This window comes from Cupressus sempervirens, chromosome 11 (assembly GCF_028749045.1).
Source record: "Cupressus sempervirens isolate cs-2001-9-10 chromosome 11, ASM2874904v1, whole genome shotgun sequence".
Classification (NCBI taxonomy): domain Eukaryota; kingdom Viridiplantae; phylum Streptophyta; class Pinopsida; order Cupressales; family Cupressaceae; genus Cupressus; species Cupressus sempervirens.
This window is the reverse complement of record NC_143128.1, coordinates 573757534-573777623: the sequence shown is the minus strand read 5'-3', so window position 1 is coordinate 573777623 and position 20090 is coordinate 573757534. Positions and strand designations below refer to the sequence as shown.

The 20090-nt window shown below is 28.1% G+C and overlaps 1 protein-coding gene across 1 annotated transcript; it reads left to right on the top strand.

The window, feature by feature from the left end:
• Positions 1-1361: 1361 nt before the first annotated feature.
• On the top strand, positions 1362-2873 carry LOC149530939 (uncharacterized). The gene is made up of 2 exons (XM_089808275.1): positions 1362-1434; positions 2347-2873. Exons 1-2 carry the CDS (start codon positions 1362-1364, stop codon positions 2871-2873), a joined length of 600 nt encoding a protein of 199 aa, XP_089664401.1.
• The last annotated feature ends 17217 nt before the right edge of the window (positions 2874-20090 follow it).

Here is a 20090-nt window from a genome sequence, read left to right as displayed (position 1 = left end):
TAACAAATTTGCAGCATATTAAAGAGGAAGGTGTTAGGTTTTTTAAGAATCTTCTTGCACCAGCTGAATTTCCAGCACCTTCCCCTTCACAAGTGGCAGATCTTCTTGAAGCCATTCCAAAATTGGTGTCTCTGGAAGATAATAATATGCTTATGAAGCCAATCTCATTTCAAAAACTTCAAAAGGTTATCTTTTCATTCCCTCCGAACAAAGCTCTGAGTCCTAATGGATTCACAACACTATTTTTCCAATGCAGCTGGGATTTTATTGGTTTTGATCTTTTGGCTGTAGTGGGAGAGTCTAGGAAGTGCAAATCGATGCTTAAGTACTTTAATACCACCAACATTGCATTTATTCCTAAGTTGAAAGAGCCTAAAACATTTGCTAATTTTAGGCCTATCTCTCTTTGTAATCTTACATATAATATTATAATGAAGGTAATATACTCCCATCTTCGGTATCTTCTTCCAAAGCTAATTTCTTCAGAGTAGGGGGGTTTTGTTCCTAGTAGGGAAACTATGGAGGGAGCAATGGTTTCTAATGAAGCTCTTCATTCTATAAGTACGAATCAGTCTCCTTCTTTCATAATCAAGCTAGATATGATGTAGGCCTATGATAGAGTTTGCTGGTAATTTCTTCTTCAAGTCCTCCAAAAGATGGGTTTTTCAAATCAATGGTGTAAATGGATAAGAGCATGTATCTCTGGGGCTTGGTTTTCAGTCATTGTTAATGGGACAGCTTCTAGTTTCTTCTCTTCTACTCGAGGAATTAGGCAAGGAGATCCTCTTTCTCCAACTTTTTTTATCATCATGGCTGAAGCCTTTAGTAGAACCATTAGACACTATCATCTTTTAGGAAAATGGAAGGGAGCAAACATTACTAGCACATATATTTCCATTAAACATTCTTTATTTGCAGATGATACACTCCTATTTGGTATATCACAAGTGTCAGAAGCTAGACAAATAAAGAAGATTTTGGAGTTGTATTCAAATGTCTCAGGGTAGAAAATCAATTCAAATAAGTCAAAAATCTTTCTTTTCTACACCAACAAAGTGATATCGGACAAAATTGTTAAAATATTGGGATTTTTAGAGGACTTTCTTCCATCAACATATCTTAGAATTCCATTTTTCATGGGATCAAATAAGACAAGCTACTGGAATTCGGTTATTCAAAGAATTAAGTCTAGAGTGGTAGCTTGGAAATCTAGATGGCTTTCTTTAGCAGGAAGAATTCTACTTATAAAATTAGTACTTTCAACAATCCCATTTAATTACTATATTGCAGTCCTTAAAGTGCTGGCATCAATCTTATTACAAATCCAAAACTTGATTAGAGGTTTCCTTTGGGCAGGAAATATGAATGGGGATAAAAAGATTCCGCTTGTATCACTTCATGACATGGCTCATATTCTAGCCATTGGTGGAGCAGGTATTCATGATTTGACTAAGAGAAATGCAGCTTTTGGTGGGAAACTCATTAGGCATATGTACACTAAACCTCAATCAACATGGTATCAGATAATGCAACAAAAATATTTAGATAATAATGACCCCACAAGAATTTTTTCAATTCTTAATCCCCCTAAAGGCTCTATGATTTGGGATTTTATGATCTCTTCCAGAGATATTGTTCTTAAATATATTTCTTGGGAGTTGAATAAGGGACATAGAGTCAACTTTTGGAGGGACTCATGGAATGGATTTCCACCTCTTCATACTTTGCAATTTTCTCAGAACATAATGAACATTTCAGAATCAGTTTGGGGTAACAGAGTCATTGATTTTATAGATAAAATTTGTCCCTATTCTAGGAAAGTTACTTGGAAAAATTCGTATCACCTACCTTTGTCTATTCAAGAGAAACAAATGTTTAGGGACTATTTAGACAAGAGACTTGTTTACAGTTCAGGTGGGGAAGATAGACTGTTTTGGGCTCTAGCTAAAGATGGTTGCTACTCAGTCAAAGAGGGGTATAAGTTGTTACAGAGAATGGTTGCACAAAAGAATCCATCTAGAGCTTATAATTTTTGTTGGAACCATGTTCTTCTTCCAAAAGCTAGATGTTTTGCATGGCTTGCACTTAAACACATAATTCTTACAAGTGATAGATTGACTAAGTTGAATATTGCTCCTCCATTTAAATGTGTCTTGTGTAATGAAGAATATGAATCAGTGGATCACTTGTTTGTCACCTGCTCGTTCGCATATGATTGTTGGGTTTTTGTTCTCAGAAAACTTCATTATTATACTCCTCTTCAAAATAAACTTTGGGAGATTTTTCAATCTTGGCCACTTCTTTTTTTGAAAGCTTTATTTGTAGGAATTTGGATATGTACTCCAGCTTTGGTTATTTGGGCTATTTGGTGGGAGAGGAACAATATGATATTTAGAAATGAGTTTGCAGAGAAAGAAATAGTGTTACAAGGCATTGAAAAGTCTATATCAGAAGTCACTAATGCAGGCCTTTTTAGATGCAAAATCAATCCTACAATCTCAGTTTGGGACAATTTCATCATTCGAGAGTGGAAATCTCTTCTTATTCCATGGGGGAGTGGAATTAGCAACAATCAACATTCCAAGATAGATAGAGCAGTTGTGCATTGGCTACCTCCTAAGTCGGGTATAGTAAAACTTAATTTTGATGGCGTTTCAAGGGGAAATCCAGGTAAATTAGGTCTTGGGGCATGTGTCAGAGATAGTAAAGGTATAGTTCTGGCAATTTCATCCTTCCCGCTACCAGATGGGACTAATAATTTAGCAGAAACACAAGCTCTCTTGGCAGGCCTAGTACTGCTTAAAACATGTAATTTTCACAGAGTCCTTATTGAAGGTGATTCTCAAATGGTTATTAATAGTTGCATTAAATGACAATTCTATTCATGGCATTTGCAATATATCTTCAAGCAAATTTGGTACTTGATTGATCAATTTTCAGAAGTTACCATATCACATACCCTGCGAGAAGGAAATAAAGTGGCTGATTTCATATCTAATCTTGGGTGTGATGGTGTCGTTGTTAACACACATCAACCCAACTCATTTATTGAACAATTCAAACAATTACATTCATTGATTGCATCTAAAAGCTGTTTATCATGCTCATAAAATTCAGATGTAAAGCTTGACTCAGGACAAAGTTCTCAATGGTATAGTTTTATGAGCCTCGATTTTGTCGATATAATATCTATTGTAAATATCGACAAATATCTTTATGTAGATTAGTATATAAGCAACGATTCCAAGTTTTCTTTTTGGTTCTTTCCTGGTTGAGCTCTTTGAACTGGTTTTATTAATAAATATATTCAGTGGCTAGCCCACTTTTGCCTTAAAAAAAAATAGTGATAATAATGTTCAACATGGTATATGTGTGAAGAAATCAACACAAAGAAAGAAAGAAAGAAAATGTTCTTATTGTAACAAAGAAGGTCATAATAAAGACATGTGTTGGGATTTGAATCCATGCAAGATTTGTGGATTGAAAAATCATTTTTAAAAGATGTGTTGGAATAAATAATGGAAGAAGAATTTGTAGCAAAGTGTGTAAAAATAGATTGTGGATGGATTGATGGATCTAGTTGGAAAAATCTTACAGATAAATTCAAAAGATTATACAAAGTTTCATATGTGAAGAAACCTTTTAGAAACCATAAGAGGTTTGAATATATTTAAAAGGGATGAAAAATGTTGAGTCAAAGGGAAGTATTGTTGAAGCCAATAGAAAATAATATGCAACAATAATTAATAGAAGAATCTAAGAAGTATAAACAAAAGAAAGAAAGAGAAAATGAAACAACAAGTGAAGATACAATTGCATCTGATAAAGAAGTTTGTATAAGTGTGTCATTGGTTGAAGAGAAGTGAAGAATACATTTTAGTGCAATGTATAATGTCTTTGTAAAATAAAGGCTGCAAAATTTGTGAAAGTGAGGTCATAGGTTTAATAAGGTGCATGTGTTTGAAAGAAGAATGTGACTTAATAAAAGAAGTGCAAAGAAGTGAAAGAGAAATGATAAAATGAAGAAGAAAATCATTAAAGGAATAACAAGCAAAGAAGAAAGCTAAAAAGTTGAAAGAGAAGGATGAAAGAAAAAGGAAGAAACATGAGTTGTTGAAAGTTCATAAAGAAAAGTTTGAAAGATGTAGAAGAAAAAATGATATAGAATTTGATAAAAAAAAAAGAGAGAGTAATGAATAATGCAAAGGCACCTTTGTGTTTATACAAAAAGGAAAAGTAAAAAATTATTGATTTTATGTGAGAAGTACAAGTTGAAGTATGAAAATATGTAGAAGTGTACGTTAAGAGACTCCAAATAAGGAAAATAAGAAAACCCAAAAATAGAGAAAGAGATGAAGGGTAAAAGAATAAGAAAAAATGAAGGAAAAATATGGAAGAATGGAGAAAAGAAAATGCAGTAGGAAGTGATGGAAAAAAGGAGAATAATGAATACATAAGGGGGAGAGTTCAACATGAATATTTAAAAAACTAGAAGAGAATTATATCACAATAAAGATGTTGAGAAAGATTCAAAGAACACATAGATAAGTTTGATGAATCACTAAGAGAAAGTGAAAGACTGTAAAAGAGTATAATAAAAGCCTACACTTTTTTTTTCAGCAAATAAGATTTAAGTTTTAACAATGAAATTTAAGATTTGGGTGAACTAGTCATGTTCGTCCTCACAAAAATAGAGAGACAACTAGTCATGTACTAATAGAAGAACCTTGCAGAGATAAAAGATGATAAACTAGCCATGTTTACCCAATACAGATGAACAATACTACAACATAAACCTTTCACTAGAGATAAATATCTCTCAAAAACAAAGGAGCAATATGGATTGCCATAGTTTCGATAAAGAAGAAGAAAAGATTGAAAATGTAGCAACATTCATGAAGTCAAAATTAAGGGGAAGTGTTAGAAGTAATCATGACTCCACTTGTAATTGTTAGGATAGTTAACCAATCATGTTAACCACACATGGAATATTTATTACAAAATTTAAAATGAGGAAACTTATAAATGATGGTGCCTAGTTTTGTATTTTGAGTTAGAGTTTTTGACACACAAATTTATTACCCTATTATATATATATGTAATGTAACTCTAGTAAATGATATGGTTCAATAGTTGAATATAATAAACATTTTCTCTCTTGCCCCTATTTTATGAATTGTGTTATGCTTCATCATTTATGTTTTCTAATGTGATAAAATAGCAGTATTCTTTTTTGCTCATGTTTTCAAACATAGTATTAGAGCATTTATGTTTTTGTAACATGGTATTAGAGTATTTATATTTTGTAACACCATGGAGGAGTTTAAGCTTCTATTTCAAGGAAGAAAGGGTCTCACGAAGAAGGAAAAAAAATACTACAAAATCATTTAGAATCTTCTCTCATAAAATATGAGTCTCTACCATATAGGGCTATTTATTTAAGCACAAAAATAATGGTGGGGGCTAGAATTAGCTCCACTAGCTTAGGAAAATATTTCTAAAATCTACTTTCCAGCCCTAATAAAATTGTAGAAGGAAAATCAAGTTCACCTATTTCTTTTCAATACAAAAATATATTTTCAATATATAGCTTTTTAATTAAAAATATTCATTATATCTATCACTTACTTCATTTTGGAGTTAAATTTTTAAAGCTAGGCTGCATTAGAAACTCATGGGTCCACTAGGTTAAAAATATTCCTAAAAAATCTTTGTAGAACCTACTGAATTTTTTTAGGAAGCCTTGCTCCGTGGGATCCCACATTTATTGTGGGAGTTTTTCTCTTGGATTTTAATTTTTGGTCAAAAAATTTGTAAGAATTCTTGGTTTTACGATTATCTAATGAAGCACAAAAAACTCTTTCTATTTTGATGATGTTAAAATGATAATGAATAATTAGAAAGTTCTGAAATTTCCTTTTCCAAATTTTCTTTTCAATGTTGAAAGTGATGGTATTACTTCATGGCCTTTTCTTCTCATTAGTTCTGTATTTTAAACTCCTTCAACCCTATCCTTGTTTGTGGGGTTTGTTTGTAATCTCAAAATTTTAAGGTATGATTTCTTCAAATTTCTTAAAAGCATTATTCTCTATGCATAGGTCTTTCTTAAATGTTTTATAGTTTTGCAATTTCTGGCTATAGAATGTGAGTCGTGTGTTATTGCCTCTGAATATATCCATCCTCTATAAGTCTTACACTTTTTATTTGATTAACCAAGCATTTTCTTGGCAACCAAAAATTAATGTATCTTTTTCCTAAGCATTGCTAGTGCAAACTTGGCCTTGTTTAATAAAGAAAATGGATCATGGAGTTGCTTCAAAGAGAAATTCACAAATATTGGTGATTATGCATATCTTTATGACCCAATACCTTATCTATTGTTTGATATATCATATTTTCATATTTTTCTATTAAAAAAACATAATGGCTTTTTAAATTTCTTAGTTTCAATAATTGTACCATTGGAAGTAAGTTTGGAAGATTTTATATTGTCAACAAATTGTAGTCAGAATGCCATGTTGCAACTCTTTGTTTTATGCATGTTCATTTTGAATGACAATTTTTAAGCAACCTATTTATTTGGCATGAGCATTTATCTTTGATATATTTCTCTTTTTCATGAGGATTTTAACTTGTTTATTTTTCTATAGGTTTATTTGGATGATAAGCTAACTGCATGTGCTACTGATTAATTGTTCAAAAACATTAATTTACTTGTCAGTTTCTGTACATGTAGAAGCAACCAATTTTAATGACAAAAGAACATTTTTTTCCCTGAACATTTCAACATAGTGTTCTATATGTCATGATTTCTTTAAAGAAAATGGGCTGTAGTTTTTTGCTACTATGTTCACATAATATATAGGAAAAAAAAAATCATTTCCACTTTATGTTTCCTCTATAATTTGTGAGTCATTCCTATTGTCCGATCTACTCTTTACAGTTATGTTATAGTGCAAACTACATATTTTCTTAATCATCTATGTAGCAAGCAATTTTCTGTGCACTGGTTTTTATAATGCAGAAATATCTATCTATTTAAAATGTCCACGAATGGATATTGTGTAAGAACTCTCAAATATTAAGTTTTTCTATTTTAATCTTGAGGTAGAAGACATGTGAGAGGTTTCTCCATTTTAATCTTATGGTAGTGGGCATGTAGCCATTGTGCATATAATATATACAAATAAATCATCAAAAATAAAGAAACTACTCAATGATTCAACCTTCAAAAGAATTCAATTAACAAACAAGTGCCATATAATGACTTAGTACTTGCCGTAGTTTTAGTAAAAATTTAGTTTTCTTTAAATTTTATTATTATACTATATAGAATATTTAAATTAATAAAAATATTATATATCATTTTTATAATAATAATAATATATAATAGTGTTTCTTAAAAGATTGTATAATATATGTATATATAATATTGTTAATTGAGTGAAAGAAAATTAATTTTTAAATTATAATATTAAAAATACAATACAAGTAATAATACTTTAATTTGTTACAATACATCAACTCCAAATTAACAGCTAACTTCATAACATTTTATAAAACTAATTTATAAAACTATGTGTTAGCTTATTATTACTTGATGTAGCAAAATTAAGGAACCAAATAGGCTTAAATAATAATCCAATCAATAATACATTTTGCACTATACTAATAAGAAATCATTTGAACCTAAAGGTTTTCATAATAATATCCAAACTTTACCTTCTTCAATCATTTCCATTTCCAGTTTACAAATTGGAAGAATTAAAACATTGATTATTAAGATATATGACAATATGCAAACAATTATTCTTTCACAATCATTTTTAATTTACAAATTGAAAGGATAAAAAGAGTGATTCTATGCTTTCTATTATCATATTTTAAGACAAGTGAGCCATAAATAGTTATAAAATTGTTCTGGCTTATTATTTTCCATATAACCTTAATTTTAATTTAATAGAATTATTATATTATATAAAATATTTAAAGTAATAAAAGTATTATATAGTTATATTTTTTTATAAATATATTAATAAAGATTTTTTTATTATAATTATGTAAATAATTATCAATTGTTAATTATAAAATATAATTAATTTAAATTCTATTTGTAAATATATTTATTGACATATATTTTCTATTGCATATAGTATTGCATATATGTTAGAAAAAAAATTATAATATCAAAATAATAAAAATTTCCTAATAATAAAATATAATAATATTTCTTAAAATATTATATAATATAAAAGTATATATTATTACTTTAGAATTTTTAATTGAATAACAATTTAGTTATTTCTAAAAAAAATGATCAAAATTTAAACTAACTTAGCACATATAAAATTATTAAATATTAATGAATTATATTATGATTAATAAAAAAATCTCTTTCAAAAAGATATTATGTTTTAAAATTTATAAAATTGTGCCCATATAAGAGTGAAATGGATTCATCCAATCAAATCACATTAAAACATTTTGTAAAAATTACAAAGTTAAAACTTTTGCATCGATGCTATAAACAATGCATTGGTTTTATAAAAAAACTTTAAAATGATTAATTCTAATGGTCAAAATGAAAAAATATTAATCACCAGTTAACACATGGAATCCAAAAGTTGTCACAGTAGTACTTAGCCTACGTCAAGTACTAACAAGAATTAATTTATTTGGTTCAAGCTGAAGAGTCTTTTTATTTTATGATTTTTAATATTTTTTAAAAATTGGATTAGTATATATTATTTTTGGACTTGATTTAGGACAAGATAGACACATGGAGTTACTAATATAGAAAAAAAAACTTTGTTTTTAAACCTTATATTTTTAAAAGTTAATTATTTTAGACATCAAAACTCTATATATTTTCAACCGTCTTTTCAAATAATTATATATATATATATATATATGTATGTATGTATGTATGTATGTATTTATACATACATATATGTATATGTATGTATATATATCTATGTATATGTATATACATATGTATACATATGTATACATATATGTATATATATGTATATACATATACATATGTATGTATGTATGTATGTATATATATCTATTTTTTTAAATATAAAATTATAATTATTTACACTAAAATATAGGTTATTGCATAATTCATTTATATATTTTTATATTATATATATTTGAAGGCGATAGGCTTTATGTGGGAGCTTTGCTCTTGTAAAATATTTTTTTTGACCGTAAAATTGTTAGCCTTTCTTATTAATCATTTTTTAGGTTTTTTTTTATATCAGTCTATTATAACTTTTTTTTTTTTTGGATAGGTAATAGGCTGAAGTCTAGATTATTTATTATTCATTTATAATTATTTTTAAGATCAATTATTATTATTTGTTAATTTCAAGTAGATTCGAACCCAAGACCTCCCCTAAAGGTTCACAATTTACCATTGTGTTGTAGGCTCTTGCCATTTTTTTCTCTTATTTATTTATCTTAATTAGTTGTTTCCCTATTTTTTAAAAGTAGCTAGTACTGATTGCTTTCACTCTTAGCTCTTATTTTTTTCCCTATCTATTTAGCTAAGTTTCTCTATTTTATTAGTTTAATTAGTTATTATCGATTGCTTTAATTCCATTTTTAACTCCCTTTTTTTCACTGTTTACACTCCGCTTTTAACTCCCCCCCATTTATTTAACTTAATTATTTGTTATCAATGCTTTAAAATTGTATTTTCATATCTAATAAACTATTTATTTCCTATTTATTTATCTTAATCAACTGTTATTAGTTACTTTACTTTAACTTAATTAGTTTTAATAGTATAGAACAAGTATTTTAAGAATTTCAAAAATTAGTTTCAACATATATAAAAATATTTTCAAAATTTTGAAAATTAATTGTTTCTGTTATACAAGAAAATATATCTTTACTCTAATTTATGGTTATTATATTTTTGTTAATTTTATATATATGAGATTTTGTGTGCTGTTATTAAGGGAGAGGACCCAATACTTGGCCATGTATCAATTGTTGTGAGGGTTATGATTCTTTGATCCAATTATTATATCAATACAGCCTATTGATTGAACAAGAAGATATTGACTTTTATGTATTTATTTATCAATATTTACAAGAAATTAAATCATAATATTTTATATTGCATAATACTAATTTACTAAAATTGATACAAATTTTGGACAAGGCACATTCATTGTATACTTCAAATAAAAGAAAAGAAAATATTAGTCCCCATAAATCAAATTACTCATTACACGATATAAAGAAACATGTACAAAACATTATATTTGAATTTGTTTACTTTTACAAAATAATTGTCCTTACACATGAACAAGACATAATTCATTACTTGCTTCATAAATAGTAACTATTGTATGATTGTTCAACTTCCAATACCATTGCATATATATATATGTATATATATATGTATATATATATATGTATATGTATATGTATATATATATGTATATATATATGTATATGTATATATATGTATATATATATATGTATATATATGTATATATATGTATGTATATATATGTATATATATGTATATATGTATATATATGTATGTATATATGTATATATGTATATATGTATATATATGTATGTATATATGTATATATGTATGTATATATGTATATATATATATGTATATATGTATATATATATCTATATGTATGTATGTATATATATATATGTATGTATGTATATATATATATGTATGTATGTATATATATATATGTATGTATGTATATATATATATGTATGTATGTATATATATATATGTATGTATGTATATATATATATGTATGTATGTATATATATATATATATACATGTATATATATATATATGTATGTATATATATATATGTATGTATATATATATATACATGTATATATATATATGTATGTATATATATATATATATATATACATACATATATATACATACATACATATATATATATATATATATATATATATACATGTACATACATACATACATACATACATACATACATACATACATACATACATACATACATACATACATACATACATACATACATACATACATACATACATACATACATACATACATACATACATACATATATATATATATATATATATATATATATATATATATATAAGCATTCCTTCTCTAATTCATCCAATTTATGACAATTTTTTATAATAAATGTTGAACTTAGAGTCTTCAACAAGTAAAATTGGAGTCTTTGACAAGCTATTTGGAGTACTTGCATCATAAATATGGATAGGTGTGAGATCACCAGTCCATTCAAATCAAACAATTAATGTAACTCAAATTAAAATTTGCTCATTGAAACCACTTCATCAATTGTGAGCTAGTCAAAAGACAAATTGAGAAAGCCAGATCAACCAATTTCCAAAATCTAAATCAAAATGTATGTTTTAAAAAAATAGCCATGGACAAAAGCAAATTGGAAAATTCAAATTCAAGTTGTTGGAGAGAAAAATAAATATTAATATGGTATACAGTGAGAGATCTTTTATAAAATATTTGCATTAACATTCTCTGTGAGCACATAATACTTATTGTAGAATATTAGACTTATCTGAGGGATTGCATAGAAGAGAATATCAAAGTACTCAACATACTAGAGTGCTTAGTTAAATATCTAGGTATTTTACCATGAATTTATAGAATGATTTTGCAATGTTGTAGTTACTAAATATAGTAGTTTATAAGCTACATACTAAATAGATTCTATCGTTATCCATATTATAAATATAGTATGCTATTATAATCCATATAGTATGTGAGAAAAAATGTCTATAAATTTGTTATAATGTATATAGTATTTTGTTATTTCTAAGAAAAAAAAAATCTCTCTATAAATTTGTTATAATCCATATATACTATATAAATTATGTAATTATGAACTATATAAGTATGTTTAAATCCATATAGTACGCTGTTATGTCTTGGAAAAAATGACACTAGACTACATTTCTGTCCGGGTATTTTACCATATATTTATAGATTAATTTGTCAATGTTGTTACATAATATAGTAATTTATAAGCCACTTGCTATATCATTGTATGCATAGTTCAATTTTGCTTGCTATATTTATTTTTATGCTATACTAACAATAGCATCTATGAAAATTTATCTACAATCATTGTATGCACAATCCAATGAATATGAAGGTGTATGAGAAGTTAGATGAGTTTATTACTAAATAATATGAAGCTATAATCCGTCATACAATATGAACTTATTTTTGGGAGAAAACACAATAATTCTAAAAAGAAATATCATATTATATGATGAAATTTGATTGATATGTGAAAATTAGTATATTCTCATTCCCCAAAATAACAACATTATATATGGTGCAATTTGACATATTTGTGAAAATGTCATTTCTAAGAGAGTTACTAAACATTGTATTACCTAAAATGATATGTGGTTATATGTACTATGGTGTTAATTCTAAGAGAAACATATCATTTATGTGAAGATCAATTTTTAGTTAATCTCTTAAAAATGATATTTTCTATACAAAAACAATAGAGTTACTAAACATTGTATTACCTAAAATGATATGTGGTTATATGTACTATGGTGTTAATTCTAAGAGAAACATATCATTTATGTGAAGATCAATTTTTAGTTAATCTCTTAAAAATGATATTTTCTATACAAAAACAATCTCTCAAGAATATGTTTTATGGTAGTTAATATATGATGTTTTGTATTTAGGCATTATGACAACAGGAAAGAGAAGAAGCAAAAGAATTGCTAAAAAATTAAAACCTCATTATCCATAAGGTGTTAAATTACATGTGGTTGAATCTAATGATGGGGACCATTCAACCAAGCTAACTCTTGATAACACAACTTAGGATCTTGTTTCTGATAATACAAGGGTTTTAGATGGAGTTGTCAAATCCTTTCAACATCACAAAAATAAGAAAAGGTTCTAAGGAAATCAATGGAGAGAAGAGGATATAAAACATGTCATTGAAGACAATTTCTTTTCAATAAGAGGAGCCAAAAAAAGTGGGGAATCCGTATGAGTAACTTATCATATTGGATAATAGGACTCACAACAACAAAAACCAAGGGACCACCAACAATTCTGTCCTTGTAAGAAGAGCTAGAAGTTGTTTAGTGGTGTAAATATTTAGCTCAACTTGGTCAAGGCTTAGAGGTTATTCATCTTAAGTCACATGTGGCTCACATCTACAAAACAAGGCCAAATCCATTAAAAAATGGATTATTAGGTAGATCATGGCGGGTTGGATTCCACAAACATCATCCATATTTGACAATAGATAGAGAAGTGATGATATGACCAACTATTTTAGCAAATTTTTATAATAATTTGACAACATTGTATGATTCTAATCATTATGAACCAACACACATATGGAAATCTAATGAAATAGAGGTTCAAGTAGGCAAAAATTGTGGGATGCAAGTGATTGCAAAGTTGGTAAGTAGAAGTGTGTCTCAAATATTATCTAAAAGTAGAGAATGGATCAAGATACTATGTTGTAACAATGCAACAAGTCACAACATACCAGTCTTAGATATCTTTTCAAAACAAAAAGAAAACTTAAAAATTACATTGCAAATTGTGTAGTGGGAGCTTGCATGACAACACAACCACATGCTTGGATGAAAAATGAGTTATTATATAATTCGATACAATTTTCTAGATCTATTCCATGTGGAACTTCACGTAGAAATAAGCATGTCCTCATTTTTGATGGACACGGAAGCCATATTGCCTTTACCATAATTTAAGTGGCAAGATCTCTAGGAATATATCTTCTTACATTGACTTCTGACACTAGTCATCAACTACAACCTTTATATGTAAGTGTATTTTGTCCTTTCAAAGGATATTTCAAATATGAAAGGTCAAAATGGATGGCCAAACATCCACACATAGAAATAAGGAGTGCAAAATTGACAGATTTTGCAAGCAAAGGTTTCAAACTTTCCTTCATGCCTGGGAATATTACAAAAAGTTTTCAAAGGATTAGAATTTTTCCATTCAATAGAGATGCTCTTTGTAATGACATGAACCCAAGTGATGCATTCAATGTTGATGATGAAAATGATGCTACAAGAATTGTAAGCATTTTAAGGTTAGCCAGTTGTGATGATGATGCCATTGAAAAATATGTGGCACACATGGAAAAAAAATAGAAATATGATCCACATGAAAATACAAGTTCAACTACACATACAAATTCTCTTTCTAATAAAACAAAGATAAGTAATGCATTTAATGTTGAAGATGACAATTATGCTACAAAAATTGAAAATATTTTAAGGCTAGCTGGATATGATGGTGATGCCATCGAAAAATGTGTGGCACAAATGGAAAAAAAATAGAAAAATGATCCAAATGTAAACACAAGTAAACCAATAGATGATGTGGTCTCACCAACACATATTAGCTAGACACACTTTGAAAATGACTTGCATTATGAAATGAGTTTGCCAACACAGTATGGTCCACCTGATTGGGTTAAAGGAGCAAAGGAATTGGGATACATATTGAATTTAAAAATGAAGACATTTTATTATCCATTCCTTCTCCAACTCCAATGCTAAGAGAAGCAATGGTTCATTATTAAACATTTGTAAAGGTGACAATATAGATCGAGGAAGAAGGTGAATGAAGATACACTAGCTGAATATAACTCTAAACTCCTCCTTAACTAAACCATTTTTATATCATTGAATTTTTATTGCTAGTTTAGAAATGAAAAAGATATAACAAATTTTTGATTAATGTCAAGTAAGATATTTTTGAAAGGCTCTTAAATTTTATAAGATTGTGGGCAAATAGAAGTTGGTCAAATAGAAAAGGTGTAACAAAGCTGTCCATAAGAAATCACAATATCATAATTAGATTTTACAAGACAAAAAAAAAAACCAAAACCTATATTTAAACATTCTAAATCTATGATTACTTTTCATGTAACATTTATTATTATTTTTTTGATGGAGGTCATCCATGATTTTAGCTATTTGATATGGGAGTATTAGCCTTGTCTTTGACTAAGAGCTAACAATTGAGGGATATCTATTCAACCAAATTCACTTGAACCTCATCCCTAATTTTAATGTTAGAACCTTACACTTAATAATAATTGATTCATATATGTAACATTTATTATTTATTTATATGAACTGTGAAAACTTGTTTCTTCATAAAAGCTAGACTTTTGAGTGAAAGAGATCAAGTGAAAGGTGGGGAAGTGGAAAGACATGAAGTTGAAATGCCCTTGTCATTGTATTGCCAAATATTTTAGACATATCTAGATTCTCAACACTAACTCCTTTAGGAAGAATAATCAAAGTAATGTAACAAATGGGAAAATCCCTGTTGAGTCATGTACACAACAAAACTGATTTTGGGGCATATTCTTCAACTTGAACCAAATGGTATCAACTCAAAATCTTGTCTTTCCAAAAATCTCTAGGTTTGAAGGAATTAGGGTCTTCCCAAGTAGTTGGATCTTTTCCAATAGCTCATGCAATTTGTGGGATTTTGTATCCTTCAATTGTGCAGTGTTTGATAGATCGGTGTGGAAGTAACACCATATTGGTAAAATAAAAGCATTTCTTTCTCCACCTATTGCAAATGTTGAAGATGGGAACGATCACATTCTTCTAGTTTTCCACCACTATATCAAGTTCTAGGTGAGCTCTTTCAATTACTAAAGGACTTCTGAGCAACTCATGCATTTCTCATTCCAATGTACTTCCTACGATATCTATGTTGTGGTGAAATCATTTACAAGGTTATAAAAACATTAGTTCAATATAATTAATAAATAGAGGCAACCAAATTTTAATGATAATCATGTAATCAAGATTAGTTTTTTTTTAATGAATGCATTATTTTTATTATTAGATTATAACTAAAATTATGCTATAAAAAAAGACAAAATTATTTTACTAGATTCTATTTTTACTACACTCTATATTAGAAGTTATCAACTAATTATATTGAATATATATTATGATTATTGATATTTTAAACTAAATTTTAGTAAATTTGTTAAATTATTATTAATAAAGTTTTTGAGGCATGTATTATGTAAATAAATAACAATCCTAGTAGTGCTAACTAGATAAATTAAGTTCAAATAGTTTCAAAATTAAAGTTATTTATATACTTATATTGAAAAATAGAAATAATATTCTACAAAAATATATTTTCATTTTTTTTAATACAATAATAAATAATTTTTTATTTTTTATTTTTTAATATGTATTATGATATTGAAAGAAAGCTAAACATAAAAAAAAAAAAACCCAATACAAATCATTTTTCTCATTCTTATATTTCAATAAAACTACTCAAAAGGTGCACACTTGAATTTAACAATTCAATTTAATAATAAAAAAGAAATTTTTTTTTTTCTATAAATTATTAATACTATCTCTTAATATTAAAAAGAAAAGAGAGTTTAACTTTCTATTAATCCAAAACTATGTTTTTGAACATATCCAATCCACTCCAAATAAAAAACTATCCCCTCTCTTAGGCATGTTTGTTTGTTGAAATCGACATTGCCAAATTTTAGAATTGCCATCTTTTATTTTGTTTCTAAAATATAAAATTAGAATAGACATTTGTAAATTCCAATTTACCCCCAAAACCTGAAATTGAATCTTCAATCTAAATATGCAAAACTAGAAACTCAATTCCAATTCCAATTAAACAAAGACATTATTACTACATAAAGAATTTCAAAGATCTAACAAATAGGAATGTGTGTGCAAACTTTAGAGTCTACTCCACATTTTTCATAAGGAAAATTAATCTCATTTCTGGACAAGAGAAGAAAAACAAGAAAGGAAGAATAGAAAATAACACCCACCATAAACAATGGTAGAAGAAAAAGAACGAGAAACTCCACAACAAGAAGCACATGTATACAAAGGAAAAAAACAAAATAAACCATAGGAACATCATGATAGAGAGAAACCAACCACAGATGGAAATCCACACCCTAGCAGGAATGCACACTCAATAAAAACCTAGGTAGGGGAAGCTGACATAACCCCAAACAAGAGAAACACAACAAAAAAAACTTGTCACCGCACCACAAATTCCAACAAAAAAGAAAGGGGAAAAATCAACCAAAAGATATGGCGAAATCTACAGATCCCAACATAATGCTCAGGAAAGAGAGATACCATGGAGGAAACCCAAATTGGGACAAAGATTAAACTTGAACCAAATAAAGCTACCAAAGACAAGGGAAGAATCCACCCACAAAGGCTATATAGCTAAGTTATTAGAAATATGCAATTGTTCATTTAATGCCTCTGTATTTCATCTAATATTTACTTTCTAATCTTGAGACACCTAAGATCTCCTAATTTTTTCTTAATATTTTTATTTAAAAGTGTATGAGTGATTAGATACAAGTGTGAGGAACGTCATATATCTTAGAACTTTTTAGTGGCAAATGGTGATGAGACACGATCAACTTTTTTTAATTTATTTATAATGCCGAGAGATATTCTAAAATGACAGAAAGGGTGGAGTAGGATGGTGTGGGTGTGTTAATGTTAACATTTATCATTCTAGGCTATATTTGAGAACTATTTACATGTCAAAATTTTAGTATTTATCATAAACATCATATACTTTTAAAAATTATTTAATAAACATCACATAAAATATTTGCTAAAATTATAATATTTAGAGATATAAATAAATAAATTTTTAAATAATTATAATAAAAACTTAATTCAGTGGAAAAAACAAATAGAAATAAAAGGAGATATAATTTTTTAAGTACAGTACATTACATTATTATCATTTTATAATGGATATCTCTTAACATTTCTTTAGATAGATTTATTTAAGATATCTATATTAGTCTAATTATTCTTGAACAAAGAAGTTACCCATAAAACAAATAATTAATTTTAATCATAAAACTAGTACATTTGGACCTTTTTCCAATGGCCAACTATCAACATTTTGATGCCCAACTGTAGCACTGTCGACACCAAATGGCATTCGAGTTATTCCATCATAAATTGTGATAGATGGGGTTTCCATCAAAATCTTGATGGAAGTTCCCATCGCAAACCATGTGTAGGCCGACCAAAATGAATGATTTCTATGCCGTCACAAATCTTGGGCTTTCATTAGAATTTTTATGACAGTCTATCTCAAATAAGCGTCTATTTCTTCGTCGCAATTGATGTCAGTCATTGGTTTGCAATGACCACTGCGACATGAATACTATATGATCAATGCATGATCATTATAATTGTTGTTGATCATATAGTTTGCGATGACTTCTGTGATGATAATTCTATATGATCAATGGCGGTCCATCACAAATGGATGTCAGTTTCTCTGTTACAATTTTTATCAGTTATATAGAACGCCTCACAACTTCCATTGCAAAATATAATGAACATCAAAATACTGACGATTGCTGATATTTTAAAAAGAAAATTGTCATATATATCAGAGGCATAATGTAGCCTCTTAGTACTCCTACTAGCCACTAATTTGGTTTTATGTAAGCTACTTATACTATACTACGTATACTCTAACTTTCATTTTTCTTTTCCCTTTTTTCCTTATCCACTTAAAGGAGTTTGTGGGGCTTTAGCTTAGATCGATAAAGGATTATTTGTATTGTTTGTTGCATGATCATATAAAATATAGTTATTATTTATGATCATACTATAGTCTGCCTCTACATATAGTAGTATGGTATAGTTAGTACTATTATTACTACTACCATTACTACTATTTGTCCTAGTCTCCTGCTTTTCTCACTAGACACTATGTGGTTGTATCTAAGCCACCTGTACTATAAATTATGTATAGATGACCCTTCCTTTCCTTTTCTGTTTCTTCCTTTTCCATTGAAAAACATCACTATAGAGACATAGATCACAAGGGCACAATAAGAGACAAAATATATATTCACTATTGAATCCTAAATGGATGATTGCATAGAAAATCTAGGTGGGGGCATAAGTTATAATGCAACCAATAAAAAATTTAATGACTTTTAGTTTCCCTTCCATTCCCCAAACTCAACAAATCTTCCATTATGTATCCACCGAATTTCTCTTTATCATTGATTTGTGTGTACTTAAAGAGGAGACAGTGAAGAACCTATAGTTAGAATATCACATCAACTTTGTTTACAATAAGGAACATGAAATGATAGAATTTTTCAAATGATCGTGTAAAATGAAATGGGCATGTGAGTAGAAAGAAACTAGAAATATATTGTGTATAGATGAAGGCATGGAATAGATGATTTTGGAGTAATTAATACATATACTCAAAATTCAATATGCACATATAATCATTCAAGATGATGCAACCTCCTACATCTCCTTTCCACTAATGCGTTTATATGTAAGCCACTTATACTACACTATGTATACAAGACCCTTCCTTTTCCTTTTCCCTTTCTTCCTTCTCCCTAGAAAGGAGTTTGTGGGGCATTAGATAAGATTGATAAAGGATTATTTGGATTATCTACTACATGATCATGTAATTGGCATGACTAGGCCTAGGCCTGGTTATTACTTATGATCATACTATAATATACCTTTGCACATTATAGTATGGTATAATTAGTACTATTACTACTACAACCACTAGTACTGACCGACCTAGCCTCCCACTTCTCCTACTAGCCACTAATGTGGTTGTAACTAAGCCACTTGTACTACACTATGTATATAAGAAACTTCCTTTTCCTTTTCCCTTTCTTACTTCTCCACTAAAAAAGATCACTATATAGACATAGATCACGAGGCAACAACAAGAGACAAAATATATATTCACTCCTAAGTCCTAAATTGTTGGTGTAGATGGTATTTACTATTTACACTTAACTTTACTTAGGTTAGTGCATTAATTTATTATTTTTCATTATTTTATTATTTATTTTTATGAGAGACTTAGGAGTTTGCGCACCTTTTTGAGTTGTCATGTTGACAATATAGAAGTGCGCAACTCTATTTCAACACATGGTTTCTACAACGCCAAAGTTTGCATCATTCATTGAGTTGT

Coding starts and splice junctions, on each gene's coding strand:
- LOC149530939 (XM_089808275.1), top strand. CDS start 1,362: ATGAATGGGGATAAAAAGATTCCGCTTGTATCACTTCATGACATGGCT. Junction 1,435..2,346: donor TCTAGCCATTGGTGGAGCAG/GTATTCATGATT, acceptor TATGTACTCCAG/CTTTGGTTATTTGGGCTATT.